The 18,528-nt window shown below is 40.1% G+C and overlaps 1 protein-coding gene across 5 annotated transcripts in view; it reads left to right on the top strand.

Annotated features, from left to right (window-relative positions):
• Positions 1-18,528, top strand: part of cacnb4a (calcium voltage-gated channel auxiliary subunit beta 4a) — a 354,028-nt gene that overhangs the window by 315,208 nt on the left and 20,292 nt on the right. For all 5 annotated transcript variants that reach the window (XM_043694193.2, XM_043694194.2, XM_087989317.1 and 2 more), the window contains 2 exons: positions 10,622-10,773; positions 15,635-15,730. In XM_043694193.2, the coding sequence (XP_043550128.1) occupies positions 10,622-10,773; positions 15,635-15,730 (248 nt within the window). The remainder of the gene's footprint in view (positions 1-10,621; positions 10,774-15,634; positions 15,731-18,528) is intronic.

Below are 18,528 nucleotides of genomic sequence, written 5' to 3'. Positions count from 1 at the left end.
GTGCTCATCCCCATGGCAAATGGGGAATATTACACCTTGTAAACATCAGATACTGCTGGTGTGATGCACAACACCTTTGGACTATAGCACTAAATATGGATAAAACTGGTATTTATATGGACCACAATCATAGAGTCTCAGAGATGTACAGCATGAAAACAGACCCTTTGGTCCAACTTGTTGATGCTGACCAGATACCCTAACGTGATTGCCAGTGCTTGGCGCATATCCCTCTTTACCCTTCCCAAAAATATACCCATCCAGATGCCTTTTAAATATTTTAATTGTACCAGCTTCCACGACTTCCCCTGGCAGCTCTTTCCATACACGCTACACCTTCTGTGTGAAAAACTTGCTCCTTATGTCCCTTTTAAATTTTTCCCCTCTCACCCTAAACCTATGCCCTCTAGTCTGGACTCCGCCAGATTGCCCAATAGTCAGCGGGAAATTAGGAAACAAATTTGTAAGGAGATCTCAGTTATCTGTAAAAATAATAAGGTGGTTATGGGAGGGGATTTTAACTTTCCAAACATATGTCATAAATATTTTGGGATAAGAATGTACAATTGTTTTTATGGAGCTTGAGCATCCAGCGATATAATTTGAGAATCGTTCATGTGCATGGAAAAGAGAATGTCATCACAGCTGCTGCACATGTCAGCGACTATGAGATTTGTAAGAATCATTGCTGTGTAACACTATGCATAATTAATGCTAAATTGCAATTATTTTTAGTATTCATTAGACTCAGTGATAACATGGCTTTTAATGAATAATAAAGATGCCTCTTTAAGATTCATTTTCATTCTTTTTTTGGGAAATCTGTGATGTAAACTGTGGGCTTTATATGTATAATTTTAATCTTATGAGTTGGGAGTTTGGATTTCTCAATTTTTTTGAATTTGTAGCATTGGATTTTTATGTGTCTGAAATTTAGTAATTAATTTGTAAGCATTTTGGTAGCCATGATGATTTCCTTGAAAAGGTTTTTCAGTCCTGAGTGAATTTGTGCACTGCAATGGCCTTTTATTCATTTGAAGTGTTTTGTGATGACCCATAAAGGTAACTAGTGGAATCTCAAAGTTGTTGGAGAGTTCTAGAATTTTTTATTTTTAAGAGAATGACATGGCTGTGAAAGGAAGAACTTTAGTTTTGACTTTTCAGTTGGGGAGTCCTGTGAAATCCTTGGAATAGGATAAAATATAGAACATTACAGCACAGTACAGGCCCTTTGGCCCTCAATGTTATGTCAACCTGTGAAACCAATCTGAAGCCCATCTAACCTACACTATTCCATTATCATCCATATGTTTATCCAAGGATGATTTAAATATCCTTAAAGCTGGCGACAGTGCATTCCACACCCTTACTACTCTCTGAGTAAAGAACCTACCTCTGACATCTGTCCTTTATCTATCACCCCTCAATTTAAAGCTATATCCCCTCTGCTAGTCATCACCATCTGAGGAAAAAGGCTCTCACTGTCCACCCTATCTAATCCTCTGATCATCTTGTGTGTCTCTATTAAGTCACCTCTTAATCTTCTCTCTAATGAAAACTGCCTCAAATCCTTCAACCTCTCTTCATAAGACCTTCTCTCCATACCAGGCAACATCCTAGTAAATCTCCTCTGCACCCTTTCCAATGCTGCGAGCAGAACTGTAAGCAATACTCCAACTGCAGCCACACTAGAGTTCTGTATAGCTGCAACATGACCTCATGGCTCTGAAACTCAATCCCTCTACCAATAAAAGCGAACACACCGTATGCCTTCTTAACAACCCTATCAACTTGGGTGGCAACTTTCAGGGATCTGTGCACATAGACACCGAGATCTCTCTGCTCATCCACACTACCAAGAATCTTACTGTTATCCCAGTACTCTGTATTGCTGGTACTCCTTCCATAGTGAATCACCTCACACTTTTCTTCATTAAACTTCATTTGCCACCACTCAGCCCAGCTCTGCAACTTATCTATGTCCCTCTGTAACCTGCAACATCCTTCCGCACCACTACAACTCCAGTGACCTTAGTGTCATCCACAAATTTACTAACCCATCCTTCTACACCCTCATCCAAGTCATTTATAAAAATACAAATACCAGTGGCCCCACACCTGATCCTTGCAATACAACACTAGTAACTGATGGCCATGCAGAAAAGCATCCTGGAGATGGTAAGGATGCACAATGAACCAGGTTACCTTGGCGTGAAAACTTAGTATTAGCTGCAGATCAGAATTGTTAAGACAAAATCCTGAGAGGTTACTCACATCTAAATATATTGACACTCAGATATGTGACCACTCCATAAGGAAGATATCTGCAGTTCTAATCTAAAAGTTCAAGTCATAGTGATTTGAACTGACCAAGGTATTAGGTACAGAAGTTCTAGTGTGAGTATTGTACAAGTAGATATTGTGTCTCAGGTGTGTTTTGGGATTTGTACAAAAGCTGTTTTGTTTCTTTGGGATACATGCAATTATACTTTTACTGTGAATTTAAAAACCTTAAGATAGATAGCCTGGATTATCATATTTTATCTGTCTTCCTTTTGTAATAAACCTCTGTTTTATTGTTAAAGCAAAGGCTGCAGCTTTACTGGTGTAGCATGCTGGAAATCAAGCCCCATTATTCTTGGAGCCATCTCAAAAGTTAATGATTTTGTAAAGTATACAGCCTTCCATATTTACTTGTCTTTTAGATCCAGGTTGACAGAAAGCGCAGACCAGGTTTCTGAACTGACAAGAATTACTATTTATTACAAATAAATGGATCCTAGTTACAGGTAAATAATAATGAACTGTTGATGTATAATTTCATCAATTAAAGCTCTAATTCCCGTATAAACCCCTTATATAGGCATAGCCAGAAAAAGAAAAGTGTTATTGGCAGAGGGAAAAATTGGGCAAGCAGTTCAGCGATCCCTATTCAAAGGGTTTACTGAGATGCTTCTTGTGCTAATCAGAACCCTACTTCTCAACTTCCTTCTGTGGGCACTACCATTTGTTTGCAGGAGGCAAAGATCATTAATAAAACCCTCTCAATTATTACATAAAAATCATAGCTTTAAGCAATTCCTGATGGGAAAATAAATTTGTTCTCCTCCAGTTTGTAGCATATTTTTCTGCAGAGAACAGAGACAGCTTCTAATCTTTGGATATCTGATGTCGTCTTCTTTCTTATTAAACACCTTCAAGGTGTTGTGCTACCTGAAGCCAATCTTAGCCTCCTCCATTGCCACAATGAATCAAACCGCAAATTGGAGGAGCAACTCCTCATCTTTCACCTGGGCAGCCTGTAGCCCGGAGGACTCAACATTGAGTTCCCCAATTTGAAATAACCTCCCTTCCCATCCCCCAACTCCCTTTCCAGTCCATCCCTCTCCCTTTCATTCCTCCCAGCCACCAACTGGATTCATTCCTCCCATTGACTAACCAGGTCGTACCCTCTACCTGTCTTCACTTATCCCAGTTCACCACCCCCTTTATGTGCAGCTCCCCCTACACCAACCCCCAGTTTTGAAGAAGGGTTACACCCAAAAAGTTGACTTCTCCATCTCCTGATGTTGCCTGGCTTGCTGTGTTCTTCCAGCCTCCTGATTTTCTATATTACATCGTTGTCGGCAGGCAGAAGGCCTTTTCCATCAATAACTGGTCACTATCCACAGATCAACCAGCAACTTGTTGCCAGCTGAATCTCCATTTATACACAGTTATTGGTGCCAGACCATCTGCAAACCATCTCCCTCCTGTTTGAACTAGTATCTGCAAAACAGTATTTATAATGAGTGTCACATTACCTGCTTGCAAAAAACTGCTGTAATCTGTCAGCAACCATTGGTTTTTAATACAGTTATTTTCTATGTCAGAGCTGAAAATGTGTTGCTGGAAAAGCGCAGCAGGTCAGGCAGCATCCAAGGAACAGGAGAATCGACGTTTCGGGCATAAGCCCTTCTTCAGGAATGAAGAAAGAAGAAGGGCTTATGCCCGAAACGTCGATTCTCCTGTTCCTTGGATGCTGCCTGACCTGCTGCGCTTTTCCAGCAACACATTTTCAGCTCTGATCTCCAGCATCTGCAGCCCTCACTTTCTCTCAAAGATATTTTCCATGTCAGTCCACAATTAAAAATGAGTTGAAAGAGTGACATGGTCTTTAGAGTTTATTTTATAAAAAAAACTTCTGTTTTACTATTAAAACAAAATTTGCAGCATTACATACTTTTGTTTCAGTGAGAGATCACTTTGTTTTTAAACTAAAACAAATAACATCATGATCTATCAAACCAGGTTCCAAACTGGGATCTGCCTTGTCTGGTAATTAAATCAGCTGGGATCTTAGCACTAGCAGCTCCAGCTGTCTTTACTATATTTGAAAGCAAACACTTCAGAAGTGTCTGGAATTCTGATACTTATGAGTATCAATGGACCACGCAATTATTTGTATTCCCCTGTTTCCAAGTAATAAGCCTGCCATAGCCACCAAGGAGAAGAAAATATAATGCCAGTGCAAGCCAAGTAGATGTTTGAAGGCCACATAGTAGTGGAAGGTGATTTTATTTTCACTTGTGAAACATGGGTGCCATTGGCTGGACCAATGTTTATTACCCTTTCCTAACTGCCTTTGAGAAGGTGGTGGTGAGCTGCTTTCTTGAACTGCTGCAGTCCACATGCTATAAGTTGACCCACAATGCCCTGAGGGAGGGAATTCCAGGGTTTCACCCCGTGACAGTGAAGGATCAGCAATGTATTTCCAAGTCAGGAATGTGAGTGGCTTGGAGAGGAACTTGGAGATGATGGTGTTCCCATGTAACACCTGCCCTTGTCCTTCCAGGTGGAAGTGGTCATGGGTTTGGAAGGTTCTGTCTAAGGATCTTTGGTAAATCCCTGCAATGCATCTTGTAGATGTATACACTGCTACTACTGTGCAACAGTGGTGAGTGGGGAAGTAGAGTGTTGGGAGAATGCATTGGAATGAAACCCTGATATCTTTCTCTGGTTGGACAGATCTCCTGAGGCCAATGACAGTCACCTGCAACCAGCAGCCATTGATTTCCGCAGCATTTCTAAGCAGGTGATAGATTTTAAAGGCTGAGAACTCTGCAGCAAATTGTGCCTGGAAATCATGTGGAAGGCTGCTATTGGAAGGTTTCTCCCTATTGTTGGATAAAATCCAGCCTATTATATCTACATCTTTTCTAAAATGTAATCCGGTAGCCCAGATATTTTGAAGATGCAGTACTCAGTGGACTCAAATTGTGCGTCTGGCTCATGCGGAATCCAGGAGGGAGCAGCAAAGGGTATTCTGGGAAATTGAACTACCAGGTGGGCAGTTTCACTGAGACTGGTGCCCTCCAACAAACCTATAAATACCCAGGATTCCAGCTCATCTGCTCTTAATGGTTACCCTGGAAACATGTGAGCACTTAGAAACTGCTGTAATTCCTGGGTAAGTATTGAACAGAACAACTGATTCCCTGCTGATTAACACCATCACACCCCCCCGCCCCTCCCCCCCACCCTCCAACCCCCAATTGCTCTGACACTCCCTGACCAGATCCAGCCAAACCCCAGCCTGACCTGACTCAACCCTTGCTGGGATCAATATCTTGCTCGCATATTTTCTTTTCTGTGTTTTGAAGCTTCTTTTCCCTCATTTTGTCATGGATGAACTCCCAAAATAAAAACAAAAGGTGATCTTCTTGTCCTATAAACTACTCTTAAACTACATGGTCACCTGTAGCTACAATCAAATGAACCTCAACATGACATTGTATGTCACATTTAACTAAAGTATGTATGTTCTTTCCGGCAGTGATGCTGGGTCGTGTATGAAATGGCACTGTTGTCTCTAGCAGGTCAAAATGCAGAGATAGTTTTCCTCTAGTGTTTCTAAAAGCAATTGTCTCAGTATTGTAATTATCTAGATATTTTCTAATCATCCTTACAGAGATGTTAATACTTAGAGACAGATACAGTACCACTGTGCCACAAGAGTCCTCCTTATAATTGTTATCAACGGCTGCTGATTGGCTTGAGTGCTCAACGAATGCATTGTTTCTCAATTGCTGCTGTGCACATATCTTTCCCAGTTAATTCAGAAAATTGCAACAGACAGAAGTTTAACTGACTGAGCATAAACAATCTTCCATTTGTACAATCTGCCTGTTGCTTTTGGCCTGTGTGGAATTTGGCCTGTAAGATAAATGAGCTGGATTCCACTGCTCTGGAAGCTTGCATCTTGTTTTTGAAGTGATTTTCTAACATAACTACAGTATTAGACTCCATAATTGCAGTGCTGTCAGGGTGGCATTTTCTTTCGGCAGAACTGTGTGCGGCATTTCAAAATGAAAAGTACCTTAGGCAGCTTCCAATGAAGGTATTTCCTGGTGCATTAAAAGATACACGGTTCAAGCAGATAGCCTCAATGGAAACACCATTTATTTATCCACAGGCATGTCTGCAGTAATTTGATTTTTGCTTTCTTTGAACCCAGTTGTAGAGAGCTTTTTGATGTGTAAAAATGCACAAGATTATTGACAAATATCAGGACATTTATGCTATATGTCTGTTTCAAATGTCTTAAGTATCCTAAAATTGCTATGATATTTTATTTTTTGACTGCTGTGTCAGGTTTCTAAATGGCTTGCATTTGCTACCTCTTGCAGGAACTGCAACTGCATTGATAATAATTCCATGCCTGTCAGTATTCATTTCTTTTCAGATCACCCTGACATCTCCAATACTCTGAGCTGAATTTTAAGTTTATTTTTTCAGTATGTGCAATTTTGCATTGAGTTTTTTTGGAGTGATTCTTGCCATAAAGCCCAGTGATATTTCTTGCTATATCTTACCAAATGTGTCTCATTAATTACCTGTCCCACCCTGTGGCATCCTAACTTCTGATTCAGTCTGTGATTGGAGGTGGGGGAGTGTTGGGGGGGGGGGGGGGAGGGAAGAGTCAGTGTGGGAGTTAGAGGGAAACTCAGTGCTTGAGGGTTCAGGGGTTGAGCTGTGGTGAGGAAAGGGGTTTTCAATCAGGAGGATGGAGTGTGGTTTCTGGGGGGAGATTGTGCCCATCAGGGAGATAGTAACTCTTGAGAGTCAGTTTTATAGTTATGAATTAGAGCACATTTTCTTGACTTTTCTAACTTTCCTTGACTCACCTCTCAAGCAAATAATGTAAGTCAATACTTCAAAGTGTCCAACTGTAACTCAGTTGGTGACTTCATCGGTTGTTCCAGATGCCTGTGGAGGTTTCCCGACAATTCACCACTGTCAGTATATCAGGACATCTGCATATTCTTAATATGTAACTCCAGTTTGTACCTCAGCAGCAACTATCTTTCTAACAGCAGGTCTAGGTCATAATTTCTCAACAATTTGTCAACAATTGGTGCACCACAACAACTGTTGATGGGACCAGAGCTTTTGAGTTAAGGAGAGAGGCTAAATATGCTGTTTTTTTTCCATGGAGCATTGAACCCTGACGGGTGACCTTATTGGAATTAATCAAACCATGAGGGGCATGGATAATCTGAATAGACAAGGTCTTATTCCCAGGGTGGGGGAGTCCAAAACTAGAGGACATGGGTTTAAGATAAGAGCAAAAAGATTTACAAAGGACCTGAGGGGTACCTTTTTCACACAGGGTGGTGTGTATATGGAACAAGCTGCCAGAGGAAGTGGTGCATGCAGGTTAATTACAATATTTAAAAAGGCATCAGGTTGGGTACACGAATAGGAAGGGTTTAAGGGGTATGGGCCAAATGCTAACAAATGGGACCAGGTCATTTTGGGATCTCTGGTCAGCATGGATGAGTTTGACTGAAGGATCTGTTTCCATTATGTATGACTCTATCTTTAATGTGGTAACTTTTGGTCAGTATAGTATGAGGCTGTAGATAGGAAGCTGATAGAGAAGGATACGTTGCAAAGCAAAGTGTAGTGTATTGGTCTGATTCATCTGCTGGTCAGGCTTGGTAGACTAACAATTCTTTTCCTGCACTACAATTTTGTACGTTCTAATGTTGGTGAGTGAATGCACTATTGTACTAAATAATTGCGAAAAGTAGCCGTTATGTTTCTATACCTAATTTGAGTTTAAGTAAAGATTGCTCAAGTAAGTGTGATCAATTGTCTAAAAACTACAATAACTTCAAGGATTAGAGCAAATCCCTTAATGTTAACCAATTTGAAGCAAATTTTTATGGTCTGAATTTATATTATCACCTGTCAAACCCATTGCTGCAATCACCAGATGATTTATAGTTTAAATGCAGTCTATTTACATCATAGTTTCATCTTTTCAGAGAACATTAAGGGAATGCTGAAACTGGTTAAAAATAGTCAAGTACTTTATTCCTGGTGAGCAATTTATGAATACAAATTATATGAATCAGCAAAGCAATCTGTGATAGATCTATCAGTCAATGTAGCACTAGATTACAACATAACACAGTCAATGTAAACTTTATATTAAAAGGTATACTTGGTCTAGCCAGCCACTTACTGTGCTTCCTAAGCTGTGCTTCTAGCTTTCCTCTTTTAACAATCTTCTTAGTGCTAGAGCATTAGCATTGGAGTGAAAACAAACCCTCCAGATTTAAATTAGATTCCCTACAGTTTGGAAACACGCCCTTCGGCCCAACAAGTCCACCCCAACCCTCCGAAGATTAACCCACCCAGACCCTTTTCTCTCTGACTAATGCACCTAACACTGCGGACAATTTACCTCTCCTGCACATCTTTGGAATGTGGGAGGAAACACACGCAGTCACAGGGAGAATGTACAAACTCCACACAGACAGTTGCCCAAGGCTGGAATTGAACCTGGGACCCTGGCACTGTGAGGCAGCAGTGCTAACCACTGAGCCACCGTGCCACCCCAATTCCAGTGATTTGTGATGGACAGTAATGGAGGCAACACATGTAAGAGGTGGAATAGGTCATTTGGCCATTCCAGCCTGCTGGACAAGTCAAGAAGATTATGGTTGGTTTTCTATCTCTACAACACCTTCCCACACTATACCGTGTCTCTAAGTCCCCTTTGTATGCAAAAATCTACAGATTACTGCCTTGGGAAAAGTTAGTGACTGAACATTCACAGTCCTCTGAGATAGCCAATCCCAGTGGTTCACAGAATACAGGAGTTGGGACATCATGTTGAGGTTCTACAGGACATTGTTGAGGCCTCTTCTGGAGTACTGTGTGCAGTTTTGGTCACCCTGTTATTGAAAGGCTATTATTACACTGGAGAGGGTTCAGAAAGATTTACCAGGATATAGCCAGGAATGCACTTTTCCAGCAACACATTTTTAAGCTCAGCAGGTCAGGCAGCATCAAAGGAGAAGGAGAATCGATGTTTCGGGTATAAGCCCTTCTTCAGGAATGGAATGCCAGGAATGGAAGTTTTGAGTATAAAAATAGACTTGAAAAACTGGGATGTTGTTCACTGGATTTTAGGAGGTTGAGGGATGACCTTATTGAGGTTTATAAAATATTGAGGGCCATAGACAAGGAGAATAGCAAGGGTCTTTTTGCTAGTTCGAAACTAGGGGTCATATTTTTAAGGTGAGAGGAGAAAGATCTATAAAAGACATGAGGGGCAACTTTTTTTACTAAGTTTATGTCTGAAATTAACTGCCAGGGAAAGCGATCAGAGAAAGGTACAGTTGCAACATTTAAAAGAGATTTGGATAAGTTCATGAATAGGAAAGATTTGAAGGGCAGGTGGGACTAGTTTAGTTTGAAAACATGGTAGGTGTGGACTGGTTGGACCAAAGTATCTGTTTCCATGCTGTATAACTCTGAATGGAGAAAGTTTTCTTCAGTTCACTCCTAAATGATGGACTCTTTGTTCTGAAACTGTGGCTCTGTTTTCTAGATTCCCCACTAGAGCAAACGTTTGCCAGCATCAGCTGAGTTATGAAGAAACATTGGACCTGAAACATTAACTCTGATTTCAGTCCACAGATGCTGCTAGACATGCTGAGATTTTCCAGCATTTTCTGTTTTTGTTTCTGATTTCCAGCATCTGCAGTTCTTACAGTTTTACATCTTTCCTATGGTCACTGGATCAAAGTTAGACACAGTACTGCAGATGGATCTGCACCAGAGCCCTGTTTATTCTGGTGCATTCCAGCACAATCTCACTAAAGGTGATGTCTAAGAGAGATATGGACAGTCAAGTGTAGACAGTATTCTCAATTTTTTGAAAAAAAAGTATAAATTGATGATTGATTAGACCTATAGAGAGAGAAGTTCAATTAACCTTTTAGGTATCAGATTTGAAAAATGAAAATAATCAATCTACTTAAGACAGGACAAAATGAAGGGAATGATAATGTTGTGAGGTCTTGATGAATATCAACAGGTAAAGAAGAGTCATGCACGTAACCCACAATTACAACACAGCAGCTAATGGAGTTAGCCGATAAAGCTTAGTTTCATGAGAAAGTTGAGAATTGGTAAACATTGCTAAATGCTGCAGACAATCTGATGCTCCTATTTTCTTCTTTGTGCCCTTTCATGAGCCATAAAAGCTACACTAAATAATAACTATTCCTTGGTAACTTCTAATAAACTATATCTGTTTGTTTTCTCATTTTTCGTTCAATAGCTGAAGTACAGAGTGAAATTGAAAGAATCTTTGAATTGGCCAGAACTTTACAGTTGGTCGTTTTAGATGCGGACACCATTAATCATCCTGCCCAGCTCATCAAGACTTCCCTAGCACCAATCATTGTTCATGTCAAAGTTTCTTCTCCAAAGGTAAAATTAACTCTTCATACATTTATATAGCAAGTGTGAGTTTAAAATATTTAGATCTACCTTATATATTTTGCCTCCCTTAAGTGCAACAGCAATATTTTTTTAATTCTCCTTTTGCAGTTCCAAATCTAGTAAGTTTTGGATTCAGTGGAGATCACAGTGAAAACTATCCAGTGGCTCATGTTGTACTGAGCACAAAAGTAGATAGTTGTTGTTCAAAGTAATCACTGCAGGAGTTCCTTGGGCGAGTGACCTCAGCTAAACCATTTGCAGGTGCTTCGTCAATTACCTTTTTCCTATTGTAAGGTCAGAAGTAGAATGGTCACTGATTGCAAAATTCTCAGAACTCTTTGCAACTCATCAGATACTGAAACAGCCCATCTCTATGAGTTGGATAGAGCTCTCAAAGATAGAGGAATCAAGGGTTATGGAGATAAGGCAGGAACAGGATACTGATTAGGAATGATCAGCCATGATTATATTGAATGGCGGTACAGGCTCGAAGGGCTGAATGGCCTACTCCTGCACCTATTGTCTATTGTCTATCTACAGCAGGACCTGTACAACTTTCAGGTTTGGGCTGATAATTGGCAGCTAACATGTGTCTACACAAGTGCAAGTAAATAACCATCTCCAACAAGACAAAATCTAACCAATTCCCCATGATATTCAATGACATTACCATCATTGCATCCCCCATTATTAACATCCTGGAGGTCACTATTGCATGCCAATGTTTGGTGATTTATGTACAAGACCACCCTAATCCTTCTCCACTGCAGCATTCTGCAGTCTTTCTCCATTTCTACCTGTTAAAGTGGGCAACCTCTCATTTTACCACATTAAACTCATAATGTTTTTGCTCACTCGCTTAAGTTATCTATATTCTTATATCCTCCTTTTCACTTGTTTTCCTGCCTATTTTTGGATCATCAGCCAATTTGTCTATAATACTGTCAGTCCTTTAATCAAAATCATTAATGAAGATTGTAAACAGTTGAGACTCTTGCATTTATCCCTGTGGTACTTCACTCGGTTGCTGTTTGTCAGGTTAAAAATGACCCATTTATCCTAACTCTTGTTTCCTATTAGTCAGCCAATCCTCTATCCATTCTAATATATTACCTCCAACACGGAGTTCTCATCTTGTGCGGTAACCTTTTAGAAACATAAAAACATAGAAGAAGATAGGAGCAGGAGGAGGTCATTCGACCGTTCGAGCCTTCTCTGCCAATCCACGTTCATAATCATGGCTGATTGTCCAACTCAATAGCCTGTTTTCTACCCATACCTTTCATCCCATTCACCCCCTTGAATACATTCAATGTTTTGGCATCAACTACCTTCCTGTGGTAATGAATCCCACAGATTCACCACTTTTTGGGTGAAGAAATATATCCTCATCTCCATTCTTAATGGTCCACTCCGAATCCTCAGACTGTGATACCTGATTCTGGACGCACACAACATCCTCTCTGCATCTACCCTGTCTAGTCCTGTTAGAATTTTATAATCTATGAGATCCCTCCTCACTCGTCTGAACTTCAGTGAAAACAATTCTAAACTAGTCAATTTCTCCTCATAGATCAGTCCTGCCATCGCCAGACTCAGCCTGGTAAACTCTCACTGCACTCCTTCAAGAGCAAGAGCATCCTTCCTCAGAAAAGGAGACCAAAACTGCACACAATATTCTAGGTGTGGCCTCACCAAAGCCCAGTTTAACTGAAAACAACACATCCCTGATCCTGTACTCAAAACCTTTTAGAGTCATAGAGATGTACAGTGCAGAAACAGATTCTTCAGTCCAACTTGTCCATGCCGACCAGATATCCTCACCTAATCTAGTCCCATTTGCCAGCACATGGCCCATAACCCTCTAAACCCCTCCTATTCATATACCTTCCAGATGCCTTTTAAATGTTGCAATTATACCAGATTCCACGACTTCCTCTGGCAGCCATTCCATACACGCACCAGGCTCTGCATGAAAGAATTGCCCCTTAGGTCTCTTTTATATCTTTCCCCTCTCACCCTAAACATGTGCCTTCTAATTCTGGACACCCCCACTAATTTATCCTATCCATGCCCCTCATGACTTTATAGACCTCTACGAGGTCACCCCACAGCCTTTGACGCTCCAGGGAAAACAGTCCCAGCCTATTCAGCCTCTCCGTATAGCTCAAATCCTCCAATCCTGGCAACATCCTTGTAAATGTTTTCTTAACACTTTCAAGTTTCACAACATCCTTCCGATAGGAAGGAGACCAGAATTGAATGCAATATCCCAACAGTGACCCTCTTGCAATGAAGGCCAACATACTATTTGCCTTCTTTACCGCCTGCTGTACCTGCATATCTACTTTCAGTGACTGGTGCATAAGAACACCCAGGTCCCACTGCACACCTACCTCTCCCAATTTATAGCCATTCAGGTAGCAATCTGCCTTCTTGCTTTTGCTTGCAAAGTGAATAATCTCATATTTAAGCAAAATTATACTGCATCTACCATTGATTTGCCCACTCACCCAACCTGTCTAGATAATGCTGAAGCATCTCTGTATCTCGTCACAGTTCACCCTCCCACCTAACTTGGTATTATGTGCAAACTTTGAGTTGGTCCATTTTGTTTCCTCATCCAAATCATTAATAGATATTGTGATTAGCTGGAATCCTAGCACTGATCTCTGTGGCATCCCACCAGTTACTGCCTGCCAATTTGAAAAGGACCCATTAATTCCTACTCTTTGTTTCCTCTCTGCCAACTAGTTTTCTATCCATTTCAATACACTTCCCCCAATCCCATGTGCTTTAATCTTGCAATATAATCTCTTATGTAGGACTTTGTCAAATGCTTTCTGGTGATTTATCAAATATTGTTGGGGAACCTGAATATAGTATATCTACTGTTACATTCTCAAAGAATCTGTCAAACCTGATTTCCCTTTCACAAAATCATGATGTCTCTGCCTTATTGTATCACGATTCTCAAAATGCTCTGCTACCATCATCTTAACAATGGTTTCTAGCATTTTCCCATTGATAACTGTTGGACTAATTGGTCTATACCTTACTACCTTCCATCCGCTCCTTTCTTGAACAGACGTGTCATATTTGTCATCTTGCAATCTGTTGGGATCTTTCCAGAATCTAGGGAACATTATAAGGTTATAACGAATGCATGCCACTTCCTAGAAAACAGGTCAGTATTTAGTCCCATCCATTTTTCTTACCCTTTTCTCTGTAGAGATCATGATTGTTTTAAACTCCTCACTCACTGTTGCCTCCCTGTTTTTCTATTTTGTTAGGATGCTTTTTTTGTAACTTCCACTATGGAGACAGATACAAAACACTTGTTTAAAGTCTCTGTTATCTCCTTATTTCTCATTATTAATTCCCCAGTTTCATTTTGTGTTCACCTTCATTAGTCCATTCTTTTTAATAAACTTGTAGAAGTTTTTGCTATTGTTATGCTTGGTGAATTTTCTCTCATATTCAATTACTCCTTTTATTTTCGTCACTCTTTCCTGGTTTGTAAAATTATACCAATCTTCAGGGCTACCCCTAATCTTTGCAGCATTGTACATGGTTTCTCCAAATTTGATACCAGCTTTGTCCAACAGTTCCTCCTTGTATATTTGGTATACTGATATATATATATTTTAAAAAGCAGTTCCTTTACTTAACGGCTTTTTAAAAAAATCTATCAAACAAAATAGTAAAAGAAAATATATTGGAAAAGTCCAAAATACTTTAACATGTCTAATTATCAGGGTCTGGATATCAAATGTCCTTCTCTGGGAGGTGTCTAGATTCTGAAATATTCATAATGGTTTAATTCAAATAAATGTCTTACTGTGCCTCTTCTGAGAGCAATAAAGACTCAACCACATTTGATGTCCTTATTTGAGAGCCAGTGTACTGGAATGATAGGCTGAATGACATTTTCCTATCTCTGATTTTCTTTGTTTCTTAACATATATATATATATACATAGACACCAGAATAAAGGCTGATAACTCTTTGTTACTACTCCAAATGCTCCATCTAGCATTTAATGTGCAGTTGTACCTTGTCACTGAGTCGTCAATGAGCACATCTCTTTACAGACTGATCTATCAGCACTGCAGCCTCTTGTTATAAGAGTAATTTATTGTGTCAAAAAATTATATACAAATCCATGTGTAACTATTTGCTCCCACCTAACAGGGAAAGAATCCCAAAATTGAGGGCTCTGACTCTGGTCCCCTGTGAGTCTCTCCATAAAACTGGAGCCCATTGTTCGAGGTAACATTCATAACTTCATCAATAAACATTTGCCCATTTAGGTACCTGCACCTCTGACTGCCATGATGTGATGGTGGAGTCAGTGGTTTCAGCCTGCCCTGGTGACATATTGGCCAGGCCACTCAACTGAGCATAACTAATTGATTGGTTCCCTTTGATTACCTGTAACCAGGTGAAAAACATTGTCACAGTGGACAAAGTAATTGTTTGCTGCCTGTGTTTGCTTCTTGCATTCAACATATGTTACTTATAAGTGTAGATTTTGATAATTTTGGCTCCAGCATGTTTAACAATATGTCTCTTTCAGCCTCTAAGCAGCGAGCCCTGTCTCACTGTCTGGACACTCACTGCTGTATCAGGATTCTGTCCAATGCATTGACCAGGCTTTGGGCCAAGGAACGGTGTGGGATGAAAATACAAATGAAGTGATCTGTGTCTTTATATCTATGTGACAGAAGGTCACTACTGAAGAACATTTCTGCCTAAGATTTATTAGCTCTCCAAATTCCCATCGCCAGAGTTTCAATGTTATGAGCAGTTATTACTTTGATTGAAAATTTTGTTTTGTTTTCACCAGGTGCTGCAGAGGTTGATAAAGTCCAGGGGAAAGTCGCAGAGTAAAAACCTCAATGTCCAGTTGGTAGCAGCCGATAAACTGGCCCAATGCCCTCCAGTATGTAATAATTCAACAATTGTTCTCATTCCAGTCTAACAAGTTAAAAACATTGTCACAATGCACAGAGTAGCTGTTTGCTGCTTGTGCTTGCCTCTTGCAGTCAACATATGTTATTTGTAAGTGTAGGTTTCGGTAATTTTGGCTCCAGCATGTTAAACAATACTTTCCTTTCAAGATCAAGTTTGAGCCTCCAGCATTTGACTTATTTCAAATTATTTTTCCTTAAAAGAAAATTAAGTTGGCATCTATGATTCAAAGTTTCTGTACTGGTTGCAAATAATGGCATCAACGTCAATTTATATTTCATCTTTAGTAAAAGCTCATATCCTATTCACAATTCTCAGGAACCTATTCCAAGTAATATAAGGCAAAATGAATGCTATAACAGACAGCTTCTTCAAAAAAGTAGGTGTCACAGAGTGTCGCAAAGAAAGAATCAGATTGAGGGGTTTAGGGAAGGAATTCTAGAGGTTTGGCAGGTAAAGCTTGCTGTCAATTAAAATCAGAGATGTTAAGAGGCCAAAATCAAAGGAGCACTGATATCTTGGATTTCGATAGGGCTCAAGGCGATGACAGTATTAGGGAAGTGGTGAATCTATGCAAGTATTTAAAACAAGCAGGAGAATTTTGAATTGAAATGTTGCTTAACAGACGGCTAGTGTAGGTAAGTGACCACAGAGATAGTTGGTGAATGAGGGTCGGTGTTAAGATGTAATATAGGTATTAGAGTTTTGGGTGAGTCTTGACTGTTCCTTCTCCATTGCTGGGTCAAAATTCTGGAACTCCCTTCTGAACAACACTGTGGGTGTCCTCCACCCAAAGAATTGCAACAGTTTAAGAAGGCAGCTCACCATCACCTTCTCGAAGACATTTAGGAATGGGCAGTAAATGTTAGCCTAGCCAGTGACATGCCATATCCCATGTGCTTTTTTTTAGATTGGAAAAATCCACATTCGGAGTTCTGGGAAAAGATGATGACAGGTTTGGGAGGCAACAACACGTTGAACAATTTGAAAAGGGCAGGGAGTTTGAAAATGAGGTGGTACTTTGCAAACCTAAATGTATCAAGGGGTGGTTTTTTTGACCAAAGGAATGGCAATGCCAGATTTACAGCAGAGGCTGGACAAGATCTGAGCAGGGAGTTTAAACTATGCCTACTAATATGGGAGCCAGGAATGGAAATTGGGTGGTCTGCTGTGTAGTGGAAATAGGTCAAGGGAACAGGAATGGACAAGGTGGATTTAGAAAGGTCATGAAAGAAAACCAGAGAGAACACAAAGAGGAAATAGAGTTCAGAGCTAGGGCAGAGGGAAAAACCGTGGAAGATTTTTGATTCACTTGGTGTCAGCAAGAAAGACAGAGAGAATCAGGGAAAGCAGCTGATCAGATTGTCTTGATCCTATTGGGACAAAAGCTTGGCATTCTTGGCATCCAGGAAGATCCTAGAATAATGAACAGTTTTGGCTGATGAGCAAATGTTATATGTGGAGCAGGAGTTAAAAATCTTAAGATTCCACACAACCACTTATGAAATGCATTCAAATAGCATAGTGAAGATGTAGCCATTTTGTATTTATTTAAATGAAGAAAAGACAACACAGCCCAATGGAGTAATACATTTCCCCACATCTGCTGCCAAAATCCTTTTACATTCCTATATTTCTTTCAACTCCAGTCTCAATGACTCCAGTTTTCTCCTTGCTGGCCAACTGTCCCACATCCTTCATTAAATACCAGTTTATCAAAATATATTGTGCTAATCACATGTAATTCTGCAGCAAATTGTGCCCTCCCAACCACCATCTGACTATCCCTATTCTCACCAATTTTCTTTATAATGACTTTTGCTTCTCCGATGCCTAAAGTTTAAACTTCTTGCACTCCAAGGCCTCTTTTTCTCATATTTTCGTAACCTTACCAACTAACCATTGCCTCCCTGCAATTCTGCTTGTATGCCACTAGTCTCATGTATACATCCACTCGCTGACAACGACTCAATCTCTACCATCTCCTCATTAAGCCCTTCCCACCTCCCTTTCAACTTTAAAATACTCCTGAAAAAACATGTTATTTGTCCTAGCTTTTAATCTCTTCTCCAGACATCTCATTCTCTCATTCTTTGGCTTTCTTTAGAGTCATAGAGAACTACAGCACAGAAAAAACCTTCAGCCCATCACACCTGCATCAGTTAAAGCAACCGCTGAACTGTTCTAATCGTATTTTCTAGCACTTAGCCCATAGCTTTCTATTAGAGTGGTGCTGGAAAAGCACATAGCTTTCTACGCCTTGGAATCACAAGTACACATCTAAATACTTCTTAAATGGTTTTGTCACATCTCAGTGTTGTATTTAGCTATCTCTCTTTTATGTAAAAGGACCTAGTTTCATGAACTGCATGCTGTTTTTTTTATTAATAGAAAATGTAGAAAACAAACTAGGCAGTTTGCCCAACCAGTTTAAATTGGGATCTATTCCTAACATGAGCCTCAACATACCCTTCTATTTCTTTCCTCTCCTATTTGTTCAGCTTCTCCTCAGATACAGCTCTATTATTTTCACATGTCCTCAGTTGCTTCCTGTAGTAACATATTCTGTATTATAATCACTGTCTTGGCAAAGAGGCTTCTCCTGGATTCATATCGGAGTTTGTTGTATTTTGACCTGAAATGGTTAATACCTGATTGGGAACCACCTACAGTGATGATCATGCAGAGTCTTGGTCAGGATAAAGAAGGCACTAGTAGGTGATAGACCTGGGTCCAACATGCTCCTGACAGTGTCTGTAGTAATGTTCG

This window comes from Chiloscyllium plagiosum, unplaced genomic scaffold, assembly GCF_037043375.1.
Source record: "Chiloscyllium plagiosum isolate Xiang-an unplaced genomic scaffold, Cpla_swu_hap1 HiC_scaffold_7, whole genome shotgun sequence".
NCBI lineage: Eukaryota > Metazoa > Chordata > Chondrichthyes > Orectolobiformes > Hemiscylliidae > Chiloscyllium > Chiloscyllium plagiosum.
The sequence above is the reverse complement of the archived record's forward strand: the minus strand, read 5'-3'. Positions and strand labels throughout refer to the sequence as shown.